Here is a 23,265-nt window from a genome sequence, read left to right as displayed (position 1 = left end):
TCTACACCTAGAACTCACAACGGAGATGACTGCCATCAGCTTTGTCGCAGCATTTCGGCGTTTTATCTCCCATCGTGGAATACCGTCCACCATATACTCGGATAATGCACTGGCCTTCCATCACAGCGCAAGAGAGCTCGGAAATCATGCAACTTCCAGTCTGGAAGACTTCTGCAGTGACCATCGCATCGAGTGGAAGTTCAGTGTCGAGCGAGCCCCTTGGTGGGGCGGATGGTGGGAGCGACTCGTACGCATCACCAAGAACACGTTGAAACGAGCGCTGGGCCGCAGCCATCTGTCCTTCGAAGAAATTTCGACGGTTTTATGCGAGGTGGAAGCGAACATCAACAGCCGCCCATTGACTTATCTATCTGCTGATCCCGACGACCCAAGCCCACTGACACCTCCGCAATTCCTGCTCGGCAAACGTGCAACATGCTTGCCGCAAGATTTCGGCACCGCAATCCCTCAGTCAACGGCCGTCAATCTGCGACGTCGAGTTCTACATCGACAAGCGCTGACAGACCATCTGTGGAAGCGCTGGCGCAACGAGTATCTGTTGCTTCTGCGATCGGCCCACGAAGCGGCACCCAAGACACCACCACGGCTTCAGGTCGGCGACATCGTCCTGGTGCACGACGACTCACCACCAATAACATGGAAAATGGCTCGAGTGACCAAACTGCTACCAGGTCGCGACAACATCGCACGAGCGTGCTGCCTGAGGTTGGCGTCGGGCTCCATAAGCAGGCAGCATGTCATAACTTTGTCGGCCGCGGGAGTGTGTTACAAATAAAAGAGGACGAAGGGGCGAGGCTCACGAGCAACTGCCACGGGCGCTGGCAGGCTCAGTTGGTTCTAATCCTTGGACACAGCCAGACGGCCGGGTTCTGTTTCTCCCTTTGTCTATTTCGTTGCATTCACCATGCGCAGTCTGCCACTCATTGGGCACTGGCGTTGTTGGAGGAAGAGGAATAATAAACTTTGTTTGCTAACGACGACATCTTTAGACCGCCAAGAGGGCCGTTTAGGAGCTCATTTTTACCTCAGCTGTACAACCTTATCTGCTTCAGAGGAGTAGTCACTATTTATTACTTTCTGATTGTGTCCGTAAACAACTCTAGGCCTTAGCAATGAGGCACTTTGCCACTCAAGGCACAGAAAAATAAACCAAAATGGGTAGCCCAAAGAAACACTGGTACAGGAACACAGCAACAACACAAAAAGAGGAAAATACACAAGAACAGGAATTGTACAGATAGGAAATATAAGGGCTAAAAATGTCAAGATTGTGACGGAAGGTATTTCGTCAGTTCCGTTAGAAGTGCAACTTGAACTCGCGTAAAGAATGCAAATTTGGGCAAGGCACGCAGAAAGCTACAGCCAAGAGTAAGGGCAGGTGTGAGAACTGTGTGTGAATCAATGTATAGCACAAGAATAAGTAATGATGGTGTTTTTCCTTTATTTCTAAATCTGTAGCGGTATTAAAAGAACCGCTGACAGCCCAATCATTATTTTTGGCACTTATGCTTTATTAGTAGCTTTGTGTCAGATAGCCGTGAAATTAAATTGTAAATGCTCATAGCGTATCATGTTATTAAGGTTATCATTATGACCAGTCTTGGTGTCTCTTCAAGATGCCTGCAAAATATAGTATCACCCTGGTGTGGTGAAGTGCCATAAGATTACTTAATGCTTATGGGCATTTAGTGCTTGAGAATTTACGGCTTGTGTAGGAATTTTTATGTTGGTATGTAACATGTTTTGGCGAAAGCTTTTCTGTATCTGTGAATTACAGCATCTGCTGCTTCAGATGAGGAGTTTGCTGCTACGCTGAATGAAACCTTGCGGAACATCTCAGACACGGCCCTTGCGTTTGGGGTAAGCATTGTCTTTACTTTGGGCTGATACATCTATTTGCCATGTAGACAAACCCCCTGGCCTTAAAGCAGTACTGATACGATTTTGAGACTTGCCATGCAGTAATAACGTTCTCCACACACTGGAGCCAGGAAACACATATTTTATGAAATTCTCATCGTTTCCCAGTATCTGCAAGCCAGCCCCACCGCAATGAATTTTATCATGACGAGGCAACACAGATCACTGGGTTTGTGAACTCTGCATCTGGCACGCGGCGGAAATTGCTGGATGACAATTCACTCGTCGATGTTTACGTGCACCATGTGCATTTGACAGCAGATGACAGAGCTGATGGCGGTACATCACGAGTTGATGTCCCCACATGACTTAGACCTCTGTCAGACTGTGTTGACACGGCACTGGCTTAGCTGATGGTCGAGGTTGGAACTGGCCAAGGCTCGTTGGTGTGGTGAGGGGGGTTTTAAGGAGGATTTTCTACAGCCTCCTACTATGTGCTGAAGATTGCCGGCTTCTCGGCAGAAGTGGAGAGAATTGTCTGGATGCCATGAGGTGATTTCTGATTGTGTTGACCTGTAGAGCGTGGAGTGGTCTCTCCAGATAGTGATGTGTGTGTGGGGGGGGGCGGGGGGGGGGGGGGGGGGGGGCAAGGGGGGTGCATTCTGCTGGATGGCTTGTGATGCTGCGTAATGTGGAACGGGACTTGTGTGTGTCTATCTGTATTAGCATTTCTTAGCGACCTTCTGTGACTTTGCGCGTGTCTGTCTGTCTGTATGTCTGTCCATCCGTCCATCTGTCTGCCCGCCTACGACTTTGCGCTCTCGTAGCTGTTTCGTTAATGGGATGTATACCACAATTGGTACGACATGTCATGACTGTATGACGAATGTGAATGACAGGTCATAACGTGAAAATCAAGACCTGCATGTCATGAGCGTGTGATAAGTGAAGTCAGTTTCGGGCTCTGATGTAGTCAGCCTGACTACTAGGCCGCGCATTTTCCTGACACACCACATCGAAGCCTGAAACTGCTTCAAGGTGTCGCCCCGCAGAGCAAAAACCGGCTGCTCGCACGCTCTACACAGATGTGGCCGAGGCTGTACATGCATGCATGCATGACAAACGTGGCAAAGTGAACTACATGTCATCGCATAAATCACTTCATTTGCCTCAAAGACAAACAAGGCGATGTATGCAGCTCCTTGCTGGCTGCTTCGCATTACATCGATTGCCATAGTGAGTGGGATATGCTGGATTTCTGTATCCAAATCAAATAAAAATTGTGCCAGTTCCACACCGTAAAAACTCTGCGGAGCAGAGCTGAGTATTTGCCTGTCTCTGCTGACGCTTGGCTTGTGTTTGTCCGAGTAGAAGCTTCAGGTTCGCATGTTTTTGTTGGTGGTAGGTGTTATATCGTGCATAATAATTATGACAGCATTAGCGAAGACATCACTGTTTATTCTATCTTCTTCCTTCTCCCTGAGGCGGCCACCGAGCGCGTGCCATCTCACAGCGCCGTCGTCGGTAGCGACGCCTTATATAACATATCCCCTTTCGCAAAAAAAAAAAAAAAAAAAAAACACAGTTATCCTTTACTGTCTAACATAGTCCTTTAGCTTCTTCGGAGTCTTCTTACGTGAGCTGCTTCTTACGCGCGCATCACATCCTGACAGGTTGGGGAAACTTGCGTGCTCTCTGCCGCAGATGCTTCAGGGTCTGCATTTTCACGGCTATCCACTCCTGATGTGTCAGGTTGTGATGCACTAGATCACTGATTAGATGTCGGTGACCAGTTCATGACAGCAGAGGTGCCGGATTTCATCTTGTTGACAGCTCCATGGTCAACAGCGGCTAACTTCGATGCGTTCCACACTCGCCCATCTTCCAACAGATACGAGGCTGGTCCACGTTTATCAATTATCTTCTTGGGCGCGGAGAATTGTGGAGACAGCTTGCCATGAACTGTGGATAACTTAACCCGCACGTTATCACCAAACGACGAAGCTGGGTACCTTGGCTCCACGTTTTTCATCGGTGTAGCTCTTCGACATCCTTTGCTTGTTTTGTTTGTTTCTTACGCGCGCTCGCAACTGCTCAATCGCCCTTGACGGGTCCGTGCTGAAGCATTTGTTAGGCAATTCCACGATGTCGAGTCTTGTGCGAGGTTGGCGTCTATGAAGAAGAACAGTGGGTGCCACACCAGTAGTCGCGTGAGGCGTACAGCGATATACTTGCAGGTAATCAAGCATGGCTGTTCTTATATCACGGCGTTCAAACAGGGCTAGTTGAATGTATGACTTCAGCACCCTATTAAACCTTTCCACCAAGCCGTTAGCTTGCGGGTAGTACACAGAAGAGTTGTAATGCGTTATTCCACGTTCTGTGAGAAATTCCTCAAAGCTTGCTGAAGAAAACTGTGGTCCATGATCAGATACAAGACCACGTGCGTATCCTTCTCGTGCAAAAAGTTCAAGTAAAAACTTCTTCACTGTAGAAGTGGTCGCATCTCGTACGAAAGCCACTTCGGGCCACTTGCTGTGATAGTAAAAAAATCACAGCATATTCACGGGATGAATGATGATGAGTGGGGTGAAGCTCCGGAAGGAATCATCGGTAAACCGTGAAACTCTTCCGTGCAATTCGCCCCACAATTAAAAGTGAAACACTTGAGTAGATGTCCCTCGCGGGCTCGCACATCGGGATTCTGTCTGCGAGCGCGCACTGCCGCCGCCTTGCGTGATCGCCGCTCTGCAGCCTTGTCCATCCGGCGACTCCGAGCGCGCGCCAACAGCGAACGGGTTTTATTACACCGCGCCCCTTAGCGTACGTTGCCGAACGATTGCCTTCCACCAATGACACGCGCCATATGTGACATCATTCCTAATATAACATCTCGCATCTTTCATCATCAACTACAAGTACCGCCATCTAGTTTTATAACATCTCGCATCTTTTCGGATGGATGGATGGATGCTATGAGCTTCCCCTTTATAACGGGGTGGTGACAAGTGTGCCACCAGGCACATCAACTACAAGTACCGCCATCTAGTGAACACTCCAAGAACTAAACTAGAGGTGGCTACCTACTACTACAACTACATACATCGGGGACGACCGACGCACGCCTTAAGGAGCTTCGCCCCTAATAACAGTAAGGGCAAATCGGCAGTCGGTTGAAGCTTGCGTGAAAGGTCCCACGATGTCGATAGCAATCTTTTCCCAGGTTCTGTCAGGAAGAGGAACGGGTTGCATCGGCGCTGCAGAGGTACGTGCAGACTTGTCACAAGACTGGCAAATCACACGTGCGCACAAGTTCTTCACTGTGGCTATCCATGCATGGTCACCAATAGGACTCTCGCAGGCGCGCTTTGGTACGACTAATGCCTGGGTGGGACTCGTGGGCCAGATCCATAAGACGCCGTGTCACAGTCGCAGGCACGACAATCCTGTCACCCCGGCACAGTATATCACTGACGACAGAGAGTTCAGCTCTCACGTAAAAGTAAGGCAGCAGCTCTTTTGACAATGCTTTCTTGTCAGGCCAAGAAGTAGTCATGAAGTGCTTAACTTCACAGATAACCTGATCATTGGCACTTGCTTCTTGAAGTTCTTGCATGGTAACTACTGGAGACAAAAGACATATAAATTCTTCTTCGAATGCATCGCGGATTGAACTCTGTACGGGTAACCTGGAGAGAGCGTCGGCCACGACGTTTTCGCTGCCCTTCCTGTATTCAACGGTATAGTTGTAGCAGAGCAACCGTGAGGACCAGCGCACAATCCTTAATGGTTGGTGACCAGTGCCTTTCGTCGAAAGGAGCGTCCAAAGCTGCATGACCTGTTCATAAGATGAAAGGTCGTCCCCACAAGTGAACGTGCCAGTGTTCGCAAGCCCAGACGCAGGCAAGAGCCTCACGTTCGCCAACTGAGTATTTCCGTTCATGCGGTTGAAGTGTGCGCGAGGCGAATGCGACAGTTTGCAGCGAGCTTCCGTTATCCTGCTGAAGTACAGCACCTATTCCATATCCTGAGGCATCAGTTGTAACGTACACAGGTGAGTGAGGATCAAAAACGTGAAGAACTTCGCAAGATGTAAGCAGAGATTTCAGCCGCTCCAAACTGCTGTTTGCTGCCGCACTCCAAACGAAAGGCGCATTTCCCGGAAGCAAGGCACGCATTGGCTCGACAACATCTGAAAAATGAGGGATGAACTTGGAGTACAAGCCTGCAAGTCCCAGCAGCGAGCGAAGTTCGTTTATGTTTGTAGGTGATAGTGCCTTGGTTGTTATTGCCTCAGTGGATGACATCAACGAAAATAATCCTTTGGTGGTGACTACATGACCTAGAAAAGTCAACTCTGCTACGTCAAAAACACATTTGTGGTTGAACCTGAGGCCAGCATCAGAAAGACGTTTCAAAACAGCGCGCAAATTGCCCAAATGATCCTCTCGGGAGCGCCCATACACGATGATGTCATCAATGTAGAATAGGACACATTTGCACCCTTTCAGGATCATATGCATCATTTTCTGAAACGCCGAGTGCGCCGATGCCAGTCCGAAGCAAACCCTCTTGAAGCGAAATAGTCCGTCATGCGTTATGAACGTGACAAGGTCACGGCTGTCTGGACCGAGTGGTAACTGGTGGTATGCAGAAGCTAAATCTAGCTTAGAGAAGCGCTGTGCCCCAGCCAAGCTGTTCAGAATGAAGATAGAATAAACAGAAGAAAGAAGGTAGAATAAACAGTGATGTCTTCGCTAATGCTGTCATAATTATTATGCACGATATAACATATTTTGGTGACGAAGATTCACCAACGCATGTGCTACCGGCTTGACCCTCATCTGAGACTTTGTTTGTTGCCTGTCGTCCTCCACGATGAGTGTTTCGGGGCTACACCTCCGTTCCTGTCGTCACCTGCACACCCGGACATCTCATGGGAGCAATGGATTCAGGCATTCAAGGACTACATGACTACTTTGGGCGCCTCCGATCTACCTGCTATTTGTCGGAAGGCGATCCTGCTCAACTGCTTGGGCTTGGAAGGACAGCGCATTTTCCAGACACTGACGACAACGGACGGCCCGTGCCTTATGGCCGCCGAGTGCATGCCATCTCACAGTGCGGTCGTCGGTAGCGACGCCTTATATAACAGTAGGCTTCCCTCAGAGTCTTTCAAAGCTCGGCTTGCCTGCTAGGCTTCCCTCCGAGCTGTGATTACTCCCGGCGCTGGTGCTTTGCTGACTTGGACAGACGAATTAGCCATTCGGCGATGCTGGCGTTTCAAACGTGCAGCCTGCTCGGCGTCCATGGCAGGAAAGGAAACCTTCATTTGGGATGCAGTGGCGCCCTCTCTTGACCTGTTTTGCATCATTGGCAGAATGCATTTCTATGCTTCAGTTCGGTTCACATTGTGCAAGCTTGGGCGTGTGGCCTTGTGTTCAAGGCACTTTCTTTCGGACCGATGGGACGCCGATTCAAACCCCAGCCCTGGAAAGAATATTTACTTATATTTATTTATTATTTGTTCGGTGTGTGCCAGATGGGTCCTATTTTGGTACTTTGAGCGTTACGCCAAGCGATCACATGAGACAATGTGAGACGACAGCCCGGGCCCTTAAAGTGCGCCGCACTTAATAATAATAATAATAATAATAATAATAACACAGAATGCATGCACTCGAACTCGGTGGGTCAAACTTCGAGGCTTGAGATTTGACCCACCGAACCACCCCCTTGGTATCAAAACTGAATGTGGTTCTTGAAGGCAGTGGTATTAAAAATACATTCCTTGTGTTCCGTGGCACTACTCTTTTTAGGGTTCTTGACACCACTGATTTGATTTAGAGCAATAATACGAAAAGTTATAAAATTTTTATCTATCCATCTGTCTATCTAATTGCCTATGTCCGGCTGCTCTTGTTGTCGTCTCCATAGCTTAGTACCTTATTTACATGATTGTAAATTGATTTGAATATAGGTTGACCCCCTCAAATAGTGTGCAAAAAAAATAAATAAATAAATTTGTGAGCGCATTTCATTCGGGAAATTTATTTACGTAGTCGCTGGGCTGACTACACGTTGACTAAATCTATAGTTGGAGCAGTGGCGGATCCAGGGGGGGGGGGGGGGGGGGCGATTGGACGATCTCCCCCCACAATGCCACCAACCACACCCCCTTCCCCCCTTTCCCCGGCATCATTTTTCAGCACGTGGAATTTTTTAGGCCGCTGTGGTGAGAAATGCGCCCATCACTTCTAGCCGCATGCCATTCTGCACCTTCAGACAGAACTGGAATGTGTTTGAATGATCACTTGCTTGAGCATGCCAACAACGGGTACTGAGAGTCCTTTATGCGAGGGGTCATCTTCCAGAAAGTACATGGGACCAGCTCCGTTCCAAGACAACAAGTCAAAGAAGTATCTCCTCCCAGCAATGGTCCTTTTCGGAAAAGTGGATTCTGCATCCACATTTTGAACGTGAAGGGTATTCGCAACTTTCACCTACCGTGGCGCCGCCGAGCAGTGGCCGCCGGAAGCCCTGTTGAGATTATTGAAATGTTGGACCCGCTGAAGTCAGCGAATGTTGCCACTTGTTTTGTCTCGTTTGGGGTCGTTTTGCGACGGTGTGCACGGTCTCGATATCAGCGTGACACTTTCGGTTCCTCAATGTGAATGGAAAATAAAAAGAAAAAGGCACATGGTTTTACTTCGAGCCCCGATGCTCACAGCGTGCAGCGGGAGGCAAAGCAAAAGCCTCCCCTTCAGATTAGCGCCTCTAAAAACCGTGAGTGGTTAAGCGGGTTAAACTTCGCAAACAAATAACCAAGGCCCATGAATGTACGCAGGATCCCATTTTGTGTCCGAGTACATACCAACTACCTCATATAACCTTTCTCGCGCTTCATTCCTCCGCTCGACACAGTTGCTGTGCAGACAGTACCAGAACTGATTAGGAATGCGTTCCGCCTCTAGAATATAATGAGAAGTCCGGTTTGAAAGCGTCCATCGCACCATTCCACGTCTGAAGTGGCTGTGATGTGCCTCCGTGACCTTCACATCTTCAGCACTTTTTGTTCGATATTACTTGCTGATGGCGCTGTTTTTTTGCCCCTGTACCGTACGATTTTATTTATTGCACTTCTCATAAACACCAAAAGCGTAGGATGATAACAGAAACGTCACATCTTAAACGTGAAAATTGAGTCTTGCTGTGGTTTCACTCGCTGCTTGTTGACCTATCGTGGCATTCCGCTGTTTTTTTTTCTCTTTTTAGCAAGAAAGCGCAACAAAATCGTACTTCCGATAATCGCACATTCCTCAAGTGGTTCTTGTGCTTCGATCTCGAAGGGCAACACATTTTTTTTTCGTTTACTTAAATTACTTCGTGCTTTGAAGTGAGCTGAGCAAGCTACGCGGCGGTGCAAGCAGAAATGAGGTAAAGCACGTCTCCGAGAATGTCTCTGATATTACTGAGAGATCTTTACTGAGTCTCCCATTATCATATTGTGATAGCCACACAGCAGGCATTGCAAAGCGCGATTATTAAGCATCGCAAGCAGCGCAACGAGTGTGTTTGCCTTATTTACAATTGTGTGCATATTTATCTTCCTAATGTGGTTGCAATCACGTACCCGGCATTCCTTTACTTATTACAATATGCTACCGCAACCCTGCTTTCACAAAAACATAAATCGGAGTGCAACCGAAGCGCAAAGAACTGAACTCTTCGCCAAACGTGTACGTTCCTAAACCGCCTGCAGCGGGCCTCGGGCCGGTAATCTCAACGACCACCATGTTGGATGTACAGTCGCGCCACCTATAGGCCGTGAAAGTTGCAAATTCTCTCGCATACAGTGTGCAGAACTCAATAATGCAGCCTTTGAATGAAGACTCACCAGGTGTCGACTAATCCCCTCTGTGACGTTGTAAATATGCGTGGCCCCCCAAAAATGAACTGCTGTGGCAGTGACGTCTTCCTTTGTATGCCCGCATGAAGTCGCTAGCGCCACCATGTTGAATTCTGGCAGTGTCATTTGCACTGTCGATAGTGTTGTAAGGAAGAAGATGGAAAAGAAGACGCAAGGGTACAGTTCTTAGAGAGCGAAAAAGAAGAGGATCGGAAAAAAAAACAGTAATAGCGACCGTATTGGATTCGTGATTCCTCGGTGTCGTTACAATTTTGGCGCAGTCTACTGCAGGATCCTGGGCGCACCTGAACAGCTCCGATTTTCCGACGACCATGCGCGTCGACGTCGCTGCAAGATGTGTCAAGACGGTGAGCGTTGCATGCTGTGTCTATGGTGGAAAGTCAATCTGTTCACGTGAGCTTTGACTGTTCGGCGACATATCGCCAATTCTCGAAAGAAGATATGAATTGCGAGGAACTTAAAGCGGCCATCGCGCATACTGGTCGGCTCCATAGTGAAGATAGACTACACGAAGCCGGACTGACAAAAGAAGAGATTGCTGAAACAGACAGCCCGTTAAGAGGCAAAGATATTTTCCAAGATATAATCAAGTTGCAAGAAGAAAATAGCAATAACAGAGAGCTGAGCTAGTTGGTACGTATTCATTCTAAAAAGAGACAGGGCGTGCAAACACGGACACACGAAAGAGATCAGGACACCACAAACGCCGACTAACAACTGAAGAGACGCACAACGGCTGAAAAGAAAGAAGGCACGAAAACTTATCTGCGCATGCCCATGCAACCGGCGAACCTATCAATCCGGCACGCGTGGCGGTCTACGTGGAAGATAACTGTTAAGGCATTTGATTTCATCTTTATGCAAGTTAATCGACGGTTGGCTCACGCATGCGCTACCACTATTCTCGATATGCCATGCTTCAATCAACAGGCGCGTTTCTTCATTTCTATGCCGGTACAACACTGCGCATTCATCGAATTTTGGCGTGCACTTACAATCTCGACAATGTAAAGATAGATTAGAAGGTGAGCCTCCTGTTAGCGATCTCTTATGTTCCAACAATCTCTGGTTAATGCATCGGCCCGTCTGTCCTACGTAGAAGCGGCCGCAGCTGAAAGGGACCTTATACACCACACTCGTACGGCAATCAGTGAATTTGTTGGTGTGTTTTACGAAACAATTATCGGTCCGCTTCTTGTCTTTTACTCGATCATTCTTCCTCTGCACAGCGGCACAAATCTTACCTAGCCTATTGGCAGCCGTGAAAACAACATTAACGCCGTATCTACCTCCTACTTTCTTTAGCCTGTGAGATATGCAATGAATGTACGGAATACCTACGACACGTTTCTTCCTATCGCTTTCTGCAACCATGCTCGGACTTAACACAATAGACTTCTTTAAACGCTCAGCGACCGTGGCCACTGCATCACGAGGATACCCTACATCTAAAAGACGCGTAACCTGTGCGCTAAAGCTATCACTCATTTTGTGCTCACACGACTTGGTGAGGGCTGACTTAAGGCAAGACATGGCGATGCCGTTTTTTACAACCTTCGAGTGCTTCGACGAAAAATTTAACAGCGGTTTGGAAGATCTAGGAGAATACTGCCAGCACACGTGGTTCTTCTGGAACGTTAAGGAAATGTCTAGAAATTGTATTCCATTATTCTGAGGCACCTCTTTAGTAAAGCTCAGCCCTCCTCCATTTAATTCAAATTTTTCGCTCACGGAAGTTACCACCTTTTCAAAGTCCTCATCACTACAAAAAATCAAGTAGTCGTCCACATAACGAAAAACTTTAATAACCGAATTACCTAAGGCGCCTTCCAAAAGATTGTCAATCTTGCTAAGGTATAAATCACTAAGAACCGGAGCAACCTTAGAACCAATACATATCCCTGATTTCTGCACATAAACGCCTTCCTTCCAACCTACCAGCGTCGACTTTAAATACATGGAAAGGATTTCTAGAAATGCCCCGGTAGAAACACCACATTTATCGGTGAAAACCGTCTGGTCGCCTTGTTCGTTAATACATTCATTAACACATTTTAACAAGTCCTTATGCGGCAAAGAATAATATAGGTCTTCAATATCCATACTAAAAGCTTTGCAACAGCCGGGGTTCTCCTCTGAGAGGAACTGAACTAGCGCCTGAGAATTACGCATACGAAAAGGGTCTGAAAAACTCAAAGAGGTTAAGCAGTTCTGCAAATAACTAGATACAGCGACTTGCCAGGTGCCTTGCTCTGAAACGATTGCTCGAAACGGAATCTCGTTCTTATGTGTTTTGGCTGAAAAAAACAATTCCAAAGTAAGTGATTTAGCCTTCTTGACATTACAAGCTATTCTCTCAAGATTATGTCTTAACAAAAGGTCGACAGCACGTTGCCTAACTACCGATGGCTTAAGTTTTACCGTCCTAAAATTCTTTTCTATGGCTGTTAATGCTTTTTCTGAGAACAAACTGTCCGGCATAATTACAAAATACCCTTCCTTATCTGAAATTACTGGCCTGAGTTTCTTCTCGACACAGTAATTAACCAAAGGCCGGATAGGATCAGAACACTTGAGATGCATATTAGAACCCTTGATGCTAGCAACGCAGTCTGAAATGCAGTGGGAACGCTCTTCTTCAGAAACAAGTCTAGTGACTTGTTTACCCTCCATATGAGGGTAAAACTTCGAGAACTTCAACCATGTAAGAGGAAGATTATTTCTACTGTTTCACCGCAAAATAACTTGCTAGTCCTTGGAGGAGCTGCCTTAGATGATAGTCACTGCAAAACCCTAGCCTTGGGTCCTAAATACTGTTTTAAGCCGAACCTGAAACCAATAGACGTTTTAAGTTTGCCGCGTACAATCACTAGACTTGTTTCTGAAGAAGAGCGTTCCCACTGCATTTCAGACTGCGTTGCTAGCATCAAGGGTTCTAATATGCATCTCAAGTGTTCTGATCCTATCCGGCCTTTGGTTAATTACTGTGTCGAGAAGAAACTCAGGCCAGTAATTTCAGATAAGGAAGGGTATTTTGTAATTATGCCGGACAGTTTGTTCTCAGAAAAAGCATTAACAGCCATAGAAAAGAATTTTAGGACGGTAAAACTTAAGCCATCGGTAGTTAGGCAACGTGCTGTCGACCTTTTGTTAAGACATAATCTTGAGAGAATAGCTTGTAATGTCAAGAAGGCTAAATCACTTACTTTGGAATTGTTTTTTTCAGCCAAAACACATAAGAACGAGATTCCGTTTCGAGCAATCGTTTCAGAGCAAGGCACCTGGCAAGTCGCTGTATCTAGTTATTTGCAGAACTGCTTAACCTCTTTGAGTTTTTCAGACCCTTTTCGTATGCGTAATTCTCAGGCGCTAGTTCAGTTCCTCTCAGAGGAGAACCCCGGCTGTTGCAAAGCTTTTAGTATGGATATTGAAGACCTATATTATTCTTTGCCGCATAAGGACTTGTTAAAATGTGTTAATGAATGTATTAACGAACAAGGCGACCAGACGGTTTTCACCGATAAATGTGGTGTTTCTACCGGGGCATTTCTAGAAATCCTTTCCATGTATTTAAAGTCGACGCTGGTAGGTTGGAAGGAAGGCGTTTATGTGCAGAAATCAGGGATATGTATTGGTTCTAAGGTTGCTCCGGTTCTTAGTGATTTATACCTTAGCAAGATTGACAATCTTTTGGAAGGCGCCTTAGGTAATTCGGTTATTAAAGTTTTTCGTTATGTGGACGACTACTTGATTTTTTGTAGTGATGAGGACTTTGAAAAGGTGGTAACTTCCGTGAGCGAAAAATTTGAATTAAATGGAGGAGGGCTGAGCTTTACTAAAGAGGTGCCTCAGAATAATGGAATACAATTTCTAGACATTTCCTTAACGTTCCAGAAGAACCACGTGTGCTGGCAGTATTCTCCTAGATCTTCCAAACCGCTGTTAAATTTTTCGTCGAAGCACTCGAAGGTTGTAAAAAACGGCATCGCCATGTCTTGCCTTAAGTCAGCCCTCACCAAGTCGTGTGAGCACAAAATGAGTGATAGCTTTAGCGCACAGGTTACGCGTCTTTTAGATGTAGGGTATCCTCGTGATGCAGTGGCCACGGTCGCTGAGCGTTTAAAGAAGTCTATTGTGTTAAGTCCGAGCATGGTTGCAGAAAGCGATAGGAAGAAACGTGTCGTAGGTATTCCGTACATTCATTGCATATCTCACAGGCTAAAGAAAGTAGGAGGTAGATACGGCGTTAATGTTGTTTTCACGGCTGCCAATAGGCTAGGTAAGATTTGTGCCGCTGTGCAGAGGAAGAATGATCGAGTAAAAGACAAGAAGCGGACCGATAATTGTTTCGTAAAACACACCAACAAATTCACTGATTGCCGTACGAGTGTGGTGTATAAGGTCCCTTTCAGCTGCGGCCGCTTCTACGTAGGACAGACGGGCCGATGCATTAACCAGAGATTGTTGGAACATAAGAGATCGCTAACAGGAGGCTCACCTTCTAATCTATCTTTACATTGTCGAGATTGTAAGTGCACGCCAAAATTCGATGAATGCGCAGTGTTGTACCGGCATAGAAATGAAGAAACGCGCCTGTTGATTGAAGCATGGCATATCGAGAATAGTGGTAGCGCATGCGTGAGCCAACCGTCGATTAACTTGCATAAAGATGAAATCAAATGCCTTAACAGTTATCTTCCACGTAGACCGCCACGCGTGCCGGATTGATAGGTTCGCCGGTTGCATGGGCATGCGCAGATAAGTTTTCGTGCCTTCTTTCTTTTCAGCCGTTGTGCGTCTCTTCAGTTGTTAGTCGGCGTTTGTGGTGTCCTGATCTCTTTCGTGTGTCCGTGTTTGCACGCCCTGTCTCTTTTTAGAAAAATAGCAAGCGGCAACAACATCTGTTGGAGCTTATAATGCAGACAGGAGTTGACCGATCTCTGAAACCACCTTTGGAAGTAACTAAGCCAGAGATCTACGATGGATCATCATCAATGAGTGCTCAGGCCTTGCTTGACTTCTACGAATACGCATGCGATCAAAATTTTTGGAATCACGATCGCGACAAAATAATTCACATGCGATTCTACCTGGGAGGCGTTGCGAAGACCTGGCATGACATCCGAGCAACAGAGACGGCAGGACATCCTTGGGCGGACTGGAGGCAGAGCTTTCTGGCGACATTTTGTGAAAGCAAGTTTCGAAGTTGGGACCGTGCAATAGCATTGAGGTACCTCTCTGGTCCTGTGATGAACTACTTTTTTGAGAAGTGGAGGCTATTGCATGCGGCGGACTCTGCACTCTCCGACTCGTCACTTGTGTGCCTCATCACGTTGGGACTTCCTGAATGTATGCAGCGCCATGTTCAGCTTGGAACACCACGAACGCCTGAGGAGCTACTGCATATTATGAAGCTGTTGTTCGTTCAACAGCGACAGTCTTCGGCAAGAGAAGTGACCACCGCTGAAATGTTTCCAGCACCTGGATGGCCAGACCCATTCAGCGAACCCGAGCAGTCTACGAAAAACACAAGGCAGACGAAGAAATGAAATTTACCGAAGGATGTTCTGACGACCCTTCGTCCCAGGCATACGAAAAGATTTTTCTTACGGGCCGCGCCAAGCTAATATACGTGCCTGTGCAAGTGAATGGGAAGGATGTGAAAGCTCTAGTTGACAGTGGAGCGTCAATCACTGTCATTAACAAAGACGCGATCCCTCAGCTAACTATAAGAAAAGATTGTCCCATCATCGTGTACGGCTATGATGGCAGGAAACAACTGTATGATGAATGGACAGAGATCTTGATTACGTGTCAGGGCAAGAGTACGACTGTAAAAGCACTGGCCCTTGACGGAGTGAAGTATCAACTTATTTTGTCCCGCCCGGTAATGCAAGAATCGTGTTTGAATCTTTATTGGGATGGACAAGTTACCACTCATGATGACCGCCTGCTGACTACCTTTACAGCCGTTGCCGAAAACCCCCGCAAGCCCACTGCCGCAGAAGACGTCACTCGCATGTATCCTGAGTTACTTTGTGTAAGCGGATACCCGAAGGCGACCACTAAGTTTGAGGTACCATTTGAGCTCCGAGATACGACCATAGTGAAGTGGAAGGCTTACAACATGTCCAGAGAAAAGTTGTGGCTGAAGGCAGAGCTACAGAAAATGCTTGATGCCGGTGTCATACGCCCTTCTACGTCTCCTTTTGCTTCACCGATAACTATTGCACCAAAAGAGGACGGAACATTTCGTCTCTGCACCGATTACAGGCAGATAAACAAGCAGACTGACCTTTCTCCCTTTCCAATGCCACATATTGACGAAATAATCAATGAAACCGGAGGCTGCAAAGTGTTTTCGCGTCTCGACCTTTGCAAAGGCTTCTGGCAAGTACCTCTGCAAGAAGAAAGAAAGAAGTTGTCGGCATTCATTACGCCATTTGACGTGTATGAGTACAACCGGCTGCCATTTGGCTGGAAAAATTCTCCAGCCTGTTTTCAGATGATGATGAACAGTGTTTTGAAGCCACACTTGGGAGTCTTCTGCAACGTTTATATTGACGACATTATAGTGTACTCAAGATCAAAAGAGGAGCACTCTGGACATCTCGGGAAAGTGTTACAAGCACTTAGTGATGCAGATCTCAAGATCAATGAGAAGAAAAGCGAGTTCTTTAAGTCGAAAGTGGTTTTCCTTGGAAGAGTGTTCGACGGAACGACCAAGAGCACCAAACAGGAGTCCGTTCAAAGGATCGCAAAGCTCACGAAGCCACATGACATTCACTCACTTCGAGTTTTTCTTGGACTCGCAGGCCACTTCAGGAGTTTTATTAAAGATTTCTCCAAGATGACGAAGTGCTTGACGGAGCTCACAAAGAAACAAGTGCCTTTTGTTTGGAGCGAAGATTGCGAAAGGGTTTATCAAGAACTTGTACGTCGTATATCATCGGACCCTCTTCTTACTCTACCGGATTATAGTTTTACCTTTCGAGATGAATACGGACGCTTCCAATTATGGTACAGGGGCGGTTCTGCACCAAAGAGACCTCAGTTCACCTCCAACTCAACAGCTTAGGGTTATAGGATACTACTCCTACACCTTCAACCCTACCCAGCAGAATTATTCCACAACTGAGAAGGAGGCTCTTGCTGTTTTAATGGCTGTGCGCTACTTCCGATCATACATCGACGGAAGAAAGTTTTCATTATATACGGATCATCAAGCATTAACGCACCTGTTGAATATGTCGGAGCCAAGGGGAACATTGGCCCGATGGGTCAATGAACTTCAACAGTACGATTTTGACGTCTTCCACCGTGAAGGTAGCCATCTTACTGACGCCGACGTCCTGTCTCGGTTGGCGGTCGAGATCCCGCATGGAACAGTTAACTTGACGAGATGATGGGAAGGGTATGAAAGTCTGCACTTCAAGGATGGCAAGTTCGTCGTAGCAGACACACTGATTCCGAAAGTGCTTCACTTATATCACGACAGCCCCGAATCAGGTGGTCATGATGGCTTCTGGCGAACGTACAACAAGCTTCTCAAACGGTTCACATGGACAAACATGAAAAAAGACGTCGAAGCCTATGTCAAGTCGTGCCACTTGTGTCAAGTGAATAAAGCGAAATACCGGCCTCGACCCGACGAGCTCGTCTTGCCAAACCATTCGGACAAACCATTTGAAGTCGTCCACGTGGACTTTGCGGAACTGAAAAAGAAGAGTTCCTGGGTTCGCAAGACACCGTCTTTCCCTTGATTGCCATAGATCAGTGCACCAGAATGGTAGCGGCACGTCCTGGATGAGAAGACACAAACAGCGTTATCGCCTTGCATGACCAAGCGATATTCTCACAGCTGAAAGTCGTGATATCTGACAATGGACCCGCATTTCTAAGCAAGAAACTTCAGCAGTGGGCAGATAGCCGTGGCATTACACTACGCCGTTGCGCTCCATTTCACCCGCAGGCCAATGGAATGGCGGAAAGGGTTATACGTGACATCAAGCAATTCATGTCCATGTACCCAACGTTTAAAGGCGGATGGAAGTGCTGCCTAGAAGCGGCTGTGGCTCACCACAACAAAACACGCACTACGAGTCTTGGCTGCAGCCCGCATATTGCTGCCTATGGCGAAGTGCCAATACTGCCAGCCGACAAAGAACTTAAAATGGATGATCAACTGCAATTGTTTGAACACCGAAAAACCAACCAGGAACAAAGGAGATACCGAAAGGCGATGAAACTCTAATTCGACAAGCGACACCAAGGACACAAGCCGGATATTGGGCTGAATGATCTTGTGCTCGTGCGGAAGGGTCTGCCCGGTAGCGAGACAAGAATTCTTGGACCGTTTAAAGTCGTAAAATTATCGGTACAGCAAGGTGTGTTAAAGACCATTGGCTACCTCAGTGACGGAAAGCTTGAATTCGCCGCTACAAGCAACGTTCTTCGGTATCACCCCAGGAGGGGTGACGACAAACAATGGGGGGAGTGTAAGGAAGAAGATGGAAAAGAAGACGCGTGGGTACAGTTCTTAGAGAGCGAAAAAGAAGAGGATCGAAAAAAAAACAGTAATGGCGACCGTATTGGATTTGCGATTCCTCGGTGTCGTTACAAGTGTAGTGCATTGTAGTCTGTACAATGGGTGCCAACCGACAGAGTGGTTTTAAAAATGTGTTCTCCACTGCCAATTTACGGAGCAGTGCCTTTTTTTCTCTTCTTTCTTTTTTCTTGCGGCGTTCATCTGTGAAACCGACGCTAATCGCAGAGGCCACAAATCACCTATAGAACTTAGTGCGGTGCCGTGTGTCATCAGCGCAAAGTCTCTCCAAAGGGTCCTTCAGAGCAGCAAAACGGGTTTACTGCAAAGCATTTTTGCGCATGTGTCAGTCAGGGGTATTACACGCTTGTCCCATAAGGGAGTTAGCATTTCTGGAAGACGCCAGCGCGGGCACACGGTGATCAGAGACCCCCCGTCTTTTTGTGTCGCATTTCGCATTCCTTGTTTGGTTCATTCTTCTTTCTGCATTTCCTATGTCTGTAGGAAACACTAAAACTTCAGTAAGCGCTCGCCTTCGTTGTTGATGTGTTCCCCATACTGCTTTGCGCTATGTCACTTTAGCAAAACTGGAAAATTAACAAGGCAAAACCGTTAGCCTACGTAGTATAGAACGTCGTTGAAATAAGCGTGGCCATTAGAGCAGCAGCAAGAAAGGAGCCTTCCTTTTTTCTTTTTTTTTTGTCAGAGACACATGGTCCAAGAGGGCAACACAGGTCACCACCAGTGGCTATATAAAACAAAAATTCTTCCAAAATATTAACAGAAAGGCTTTGTGACTGAGCTGACGCGAATCAGAGGAGGGGGCTCGCACTGATGACACGCTCAGCCCTTTCTTGGAATACGTCTCCAAGTGCAGGGATCGGTCACCATGCGTCTGGGATTACCTCGGCGATGTCACATTGTCGCCCCCAATACGAAGGTTGACTCCATCGAGTAATTCGCCTGGAACTTCTTGGTGCAGTTATGTGGTGGTTGTTTGGAGGATCTGGCCACATCTGACGGGCTTGCCTCGCGTTTTCCCGGGAGTGAACGGAGGTGGTCCCACTCCTTCGGGGCATCGTGGGGAGACTGTTACCTTATAGGACAAATGACGTGAACAATATTTTCTCTAGCAATCGTCCGAGACATTTAAGCCGGGCTTCAGCCCGCTGGAAGAGGCATCCGCTACCATTACGTAATCAAGTAAACATCTCTACTTTTGATTTCCCAACATCGCCGTACGTCTTCCTCACTGCTGCCTCGAAGGCTCCTGGCCGGAAGGCAACCCCTGAATGAGGCCTTTCAGCAAAGCTTGGCACTCGATCGTCCCACTCGGTACATCCAGTTGGGGTTAAATGACCTTGGAAGGACGTTCTTGGAAGTGAGTATTGCCTTGTTGAGTGCGAGGATAAAAGCCTAAATCGATCGTCATCACGCTCCCGAGAGTATAAGGGAGATTTTTGTGACCCGAGGAACGGGGGACATTCAGGAAAAAAAAAAGTGTGTCAATACGAGGAAATAGTGTGTCAATAGGAGGTCCGTCCTTTTGAATTTTCAATAGGTGGAGCATTGCAATGCTTTGTTGTAGAAAGGGTTATATGCCCTCGAACTGCGATGTAAGGTCTGTATTCTTTTTCTGCGAAAGAGCCGACAATAATTGTGAAAAGGGAAAACGAGAATCTCCACCTTGTGCTCTCTCTCTTCGCATATCTTTGCGCTTTCGGCTTCCCCATGCACATTTCCAACGAAGGCTTCTTGGAAAGGCTTCCTGGGCACCGTTGAAGTCCCCTCTGGGCTGCTGTAAATATGCGTGAGCATACTCCCTTCCGTCCGATGACCGCCGTGAATTTCATTCGCCGAAAAACGACACCATGGGGGAGCGTGGAACCACAGGCAAACATTTGCGCTACCAGTGTAGGCTCTTTACCTTTAGCAGAGTGGCATCAGCTGCAGTGCAATGCCGACTTGCAGTGCTGTTGGCTGCTCAAACAATGTTGAAAAAGGAGAGAAGTTTTTTTGTTGTTCCACGAGGAAAAGAAAGCATCAAACGGTGAGGGAGATGGCTGCGTCGTATCGGGAGGAAGAACTTTGCCACCGAGGGAGGCTTTGCAACGTAAGTCGGTCATTAGTGAATTTGTTTCGTTGTTTAAGTTGAACGAAACAAAAATTAACGTGACATTAGTGTTTCTGTTTTCTCGGACAGTTTTGATAACAATAAAAGCGCAAAGGACTGTTCTGTCATGTCCTTCTATTCCTGCTGTTTTCCGCTCATACAATCTACAATAGAAAGTGTGATCGTTCTAGCTCACTCGTATTGGGTCGGCTACTCGAAACCGGCGTTAAATACAGCAAAATCTTTAGTGTATTATTTTGCCATTTCCGAACATTTACTGCACGTGCAAATACTTCTCAAACCACAGCCCTTTTTTAGAGAACACTGGTTCCTTTCTGTCGCATTTCAAGCAAGCACATAAGGAGGCTGCAATAACTTGAAAAATGGAGACCTAATGCGAAGAAATGTCTTCGCCTTCTCGCCCCTTTCTCTTCAGTTACTGCGAGCTGCGCAATACCCCCTCCCAACCTAATTAAGGAACCGCCCCTGAGTTGGAGTCAGTACCCGTCCCATTGTGCACTTCTGTCTCCTGTTCACGTAAAAGTAGCGTTGAACTATTTTAAGTAGGAATATATCACGAGCTAGCACTGCAACATGCTTGGTAAAGTCTAGAGAAAAAAAACGTGAATTCCGATTTTCAAAGGGGGCTTCACGGCAGTGCTTAACAGCTATGCAGGGAAGCGAACTTCACTGCGATACGTGGGGATTGTTTTTAACGTTCTACAAATTGTTGCTGAGAGTGCGGGTTATACGCGAGAAAATACAGCATATGTTACAGGTAGAGCTGGAATTAGAAGTGCGCACCGCCGCCGCACAATAATTGCGGCACGCTGCCGTTAGTCTTTTCTTTTAATTCAAATGGGTAATCTGGAAATGAAATGCAGCACTTCGCCGGAGGAGCCTTTCTCGATGTGCTCATGTAATGGACTGTCCATTTCAGCGGCCGCTGAATAGCGGGACCTCGGCGAGAAGCGCGCCCCATGTTTCCGGTTCTTGTTCTGCAGCGCCATCAGGACATCACGAAGCTTTTAAACACTTTCGACACAAATGATAGGGACGGAATGCGCTTCAGTGCAACGAACGCAGCCCTCAGAGATCCGATTTTCGGTGCATATGTCTTTTGATCGTGTTAGCCATTGATTTAGGTTTAATGCGGCCGCTTATCTAACGCAGCTGTAAGGTCGGTACGCATTCTCTGCATCTTTCTCAAACATCTGGGACACATTCATATGCAAATTCAGACTTGAAATGTGCCTGTTTCTGTGCATTTTGTCCACTCTCTTCTTACGCTAGGAATGTGCTGGCAGGTTCAGTGCGGCGACGTGGTCAAGAGCGAGGTGACATCATGGCTCACCGCTTTTTCGAATCACTGAATGCGCTCTGCCAAAATGGACTGTGGACATCTCCTTTGGATGAACGCATCGAGAATAGCTCCCCAGAAGTTGTAGTATCTTTTTCTTCTCCAGAAATGTCACGAGTATTGCCTGACCTTAACGCTGCCGCGCCCTCCAGCCTTAAAGGGCGACGACCCAACTCGCTGGATAGCGTATTCTTGGAGTCTTGGATCTAGTACACTGTGCATAAATAAATAAAATAGATAAATAAATACAGAAGTAAAGAGAATGGCAAACTTAGAATATAGCTGAGCTAGTTGGTAGGTATTCATATTAAGACATGACGTGGAAACACGGACATAAAAGTCGAGAGAGTGAACAGCTCTCTCTCACGTAGACCACTACTCGCACTTGATTGATAGGTATGGCCTCTTAACGTGGGAATGCGCAGATAAATATTTGTGTCTACCTTCGGTTCTGCCGCTGTGTGATTTTTCAGTTGTTAGCGGCGTTTCTGGTGTCTTGACTACTCTCCTGTCTCCGTGTTTGCGTGCCCTGTTTTTATAAAGGGCCCCTAACAGCCTCTGAAAATAAAACAAAAAACAAAAACAACGAGCGCGTTATTCTGTCCTGACGTTTCTTGTCTTTTGGTGCACTTCGTGATGCCAGAACAGTGATTCACGTGACATCATCAGGGTACATACTCTCGACTGGTCCATACACGAGAAATTGCAGTTGTCAATTGTCTCCCATACTGCTTTGCTATGCAGCTGCCCACCAGCTCTTGCTTTTCTCGCACGACTATCGTGCGCGATTAACTGATTTCGCTCCATTTTGTGCATTCGCAACCGCGCATACAGAGATAACAGACTGCCGACAAGCGCGAAATTATGATAGGTTTGATCAACGCTTAGTGCTGACATTGTATGCGTGCTTCAGGGTTGCCACTGACTTTAGAGTAAATGTCGCCAAACGACGAGCAAAAACTCGCCAAAAGTCGCCATTTTTTTTTTTACAGATTTCGCCAAAAAAGTCGCCATTCTAGATAGGTGCGGCATAACTAGTAATAAACATTTCCACTCACGTATAGCACCGTAGAATACAGTACCATCCAAGACCCTTAAATTATATTGACGTTTCTCAACGCCACTCGTATCGCCCGCTTCACCATGGCAGTCCATGGTGCTGCTTCCCCGACTAGCCGCAATATGTGCGTGGTGGCGCAAGGGTGAATGAATGAAACGCTCATGATATCCCATTCCTGTCCGCTCGTTTCAAGGGTAATAGTGTGCTAAGCCTTAAGCGAAAACCGTGAAAGCGTTGTTTGTAGACAGCTTTACGTACCCTCATATGAATTAAAATGATTAAAAGGTTTATTAAAGGTAACTCGAGAGAATTCTTATAGGAACCGATCATTAGTGAGTCTTACACCTTTTCAGTGTGAACTAATATGATACCGGAC

At 46.8% G+C, this 23,265-nt stretch overlaps 1 protein-coding gene across 1 annotated transcript in view; it reads left to right on the top strand.

Moving 5' to 3' along the window:
• The window catches only part of LOC119393128 (peroxisomal biogenesis factor 19), a 120,944-nt gene that overhangs the window by 17,716 nt on the left and 79,963 nt on the right, over window positions 1–23,265 (top strand). Inside the window, exon 4 of the mRNA XM_037659952.2 lies at window positions 1,799–1,881. Coding sequence (XP_037515880.1) covers window positions 1,799–1,881 — 83 coding nt within the window. The remainder of the gene's footprint in view (window positions 1–1,798; window positions 1,882–23,265) is intronic.

Source organism: Rhipicephalus sanguineus, chromosome 5, assembly GCF_013339695.2.
Source record: "Rhipicephalus sanguineus isolate Rsan-2018 chromosome 5, BIME_Rsan_1.4, whole genome shotgun sequence".
In the NCBI taxonomy this organism is placed as follows: Eukaryota; Metazoa; Arthropoda; class Arachnida; order Ixodida; family Ixodidae; genus Rhipicephalus; species Rhipicephalus sanguineus.
The sequence above is the reverse complement of the archived record's forward strand: the minus strand, read 5'-3'. Positions and strand labels throughout refer to the sequence as shown.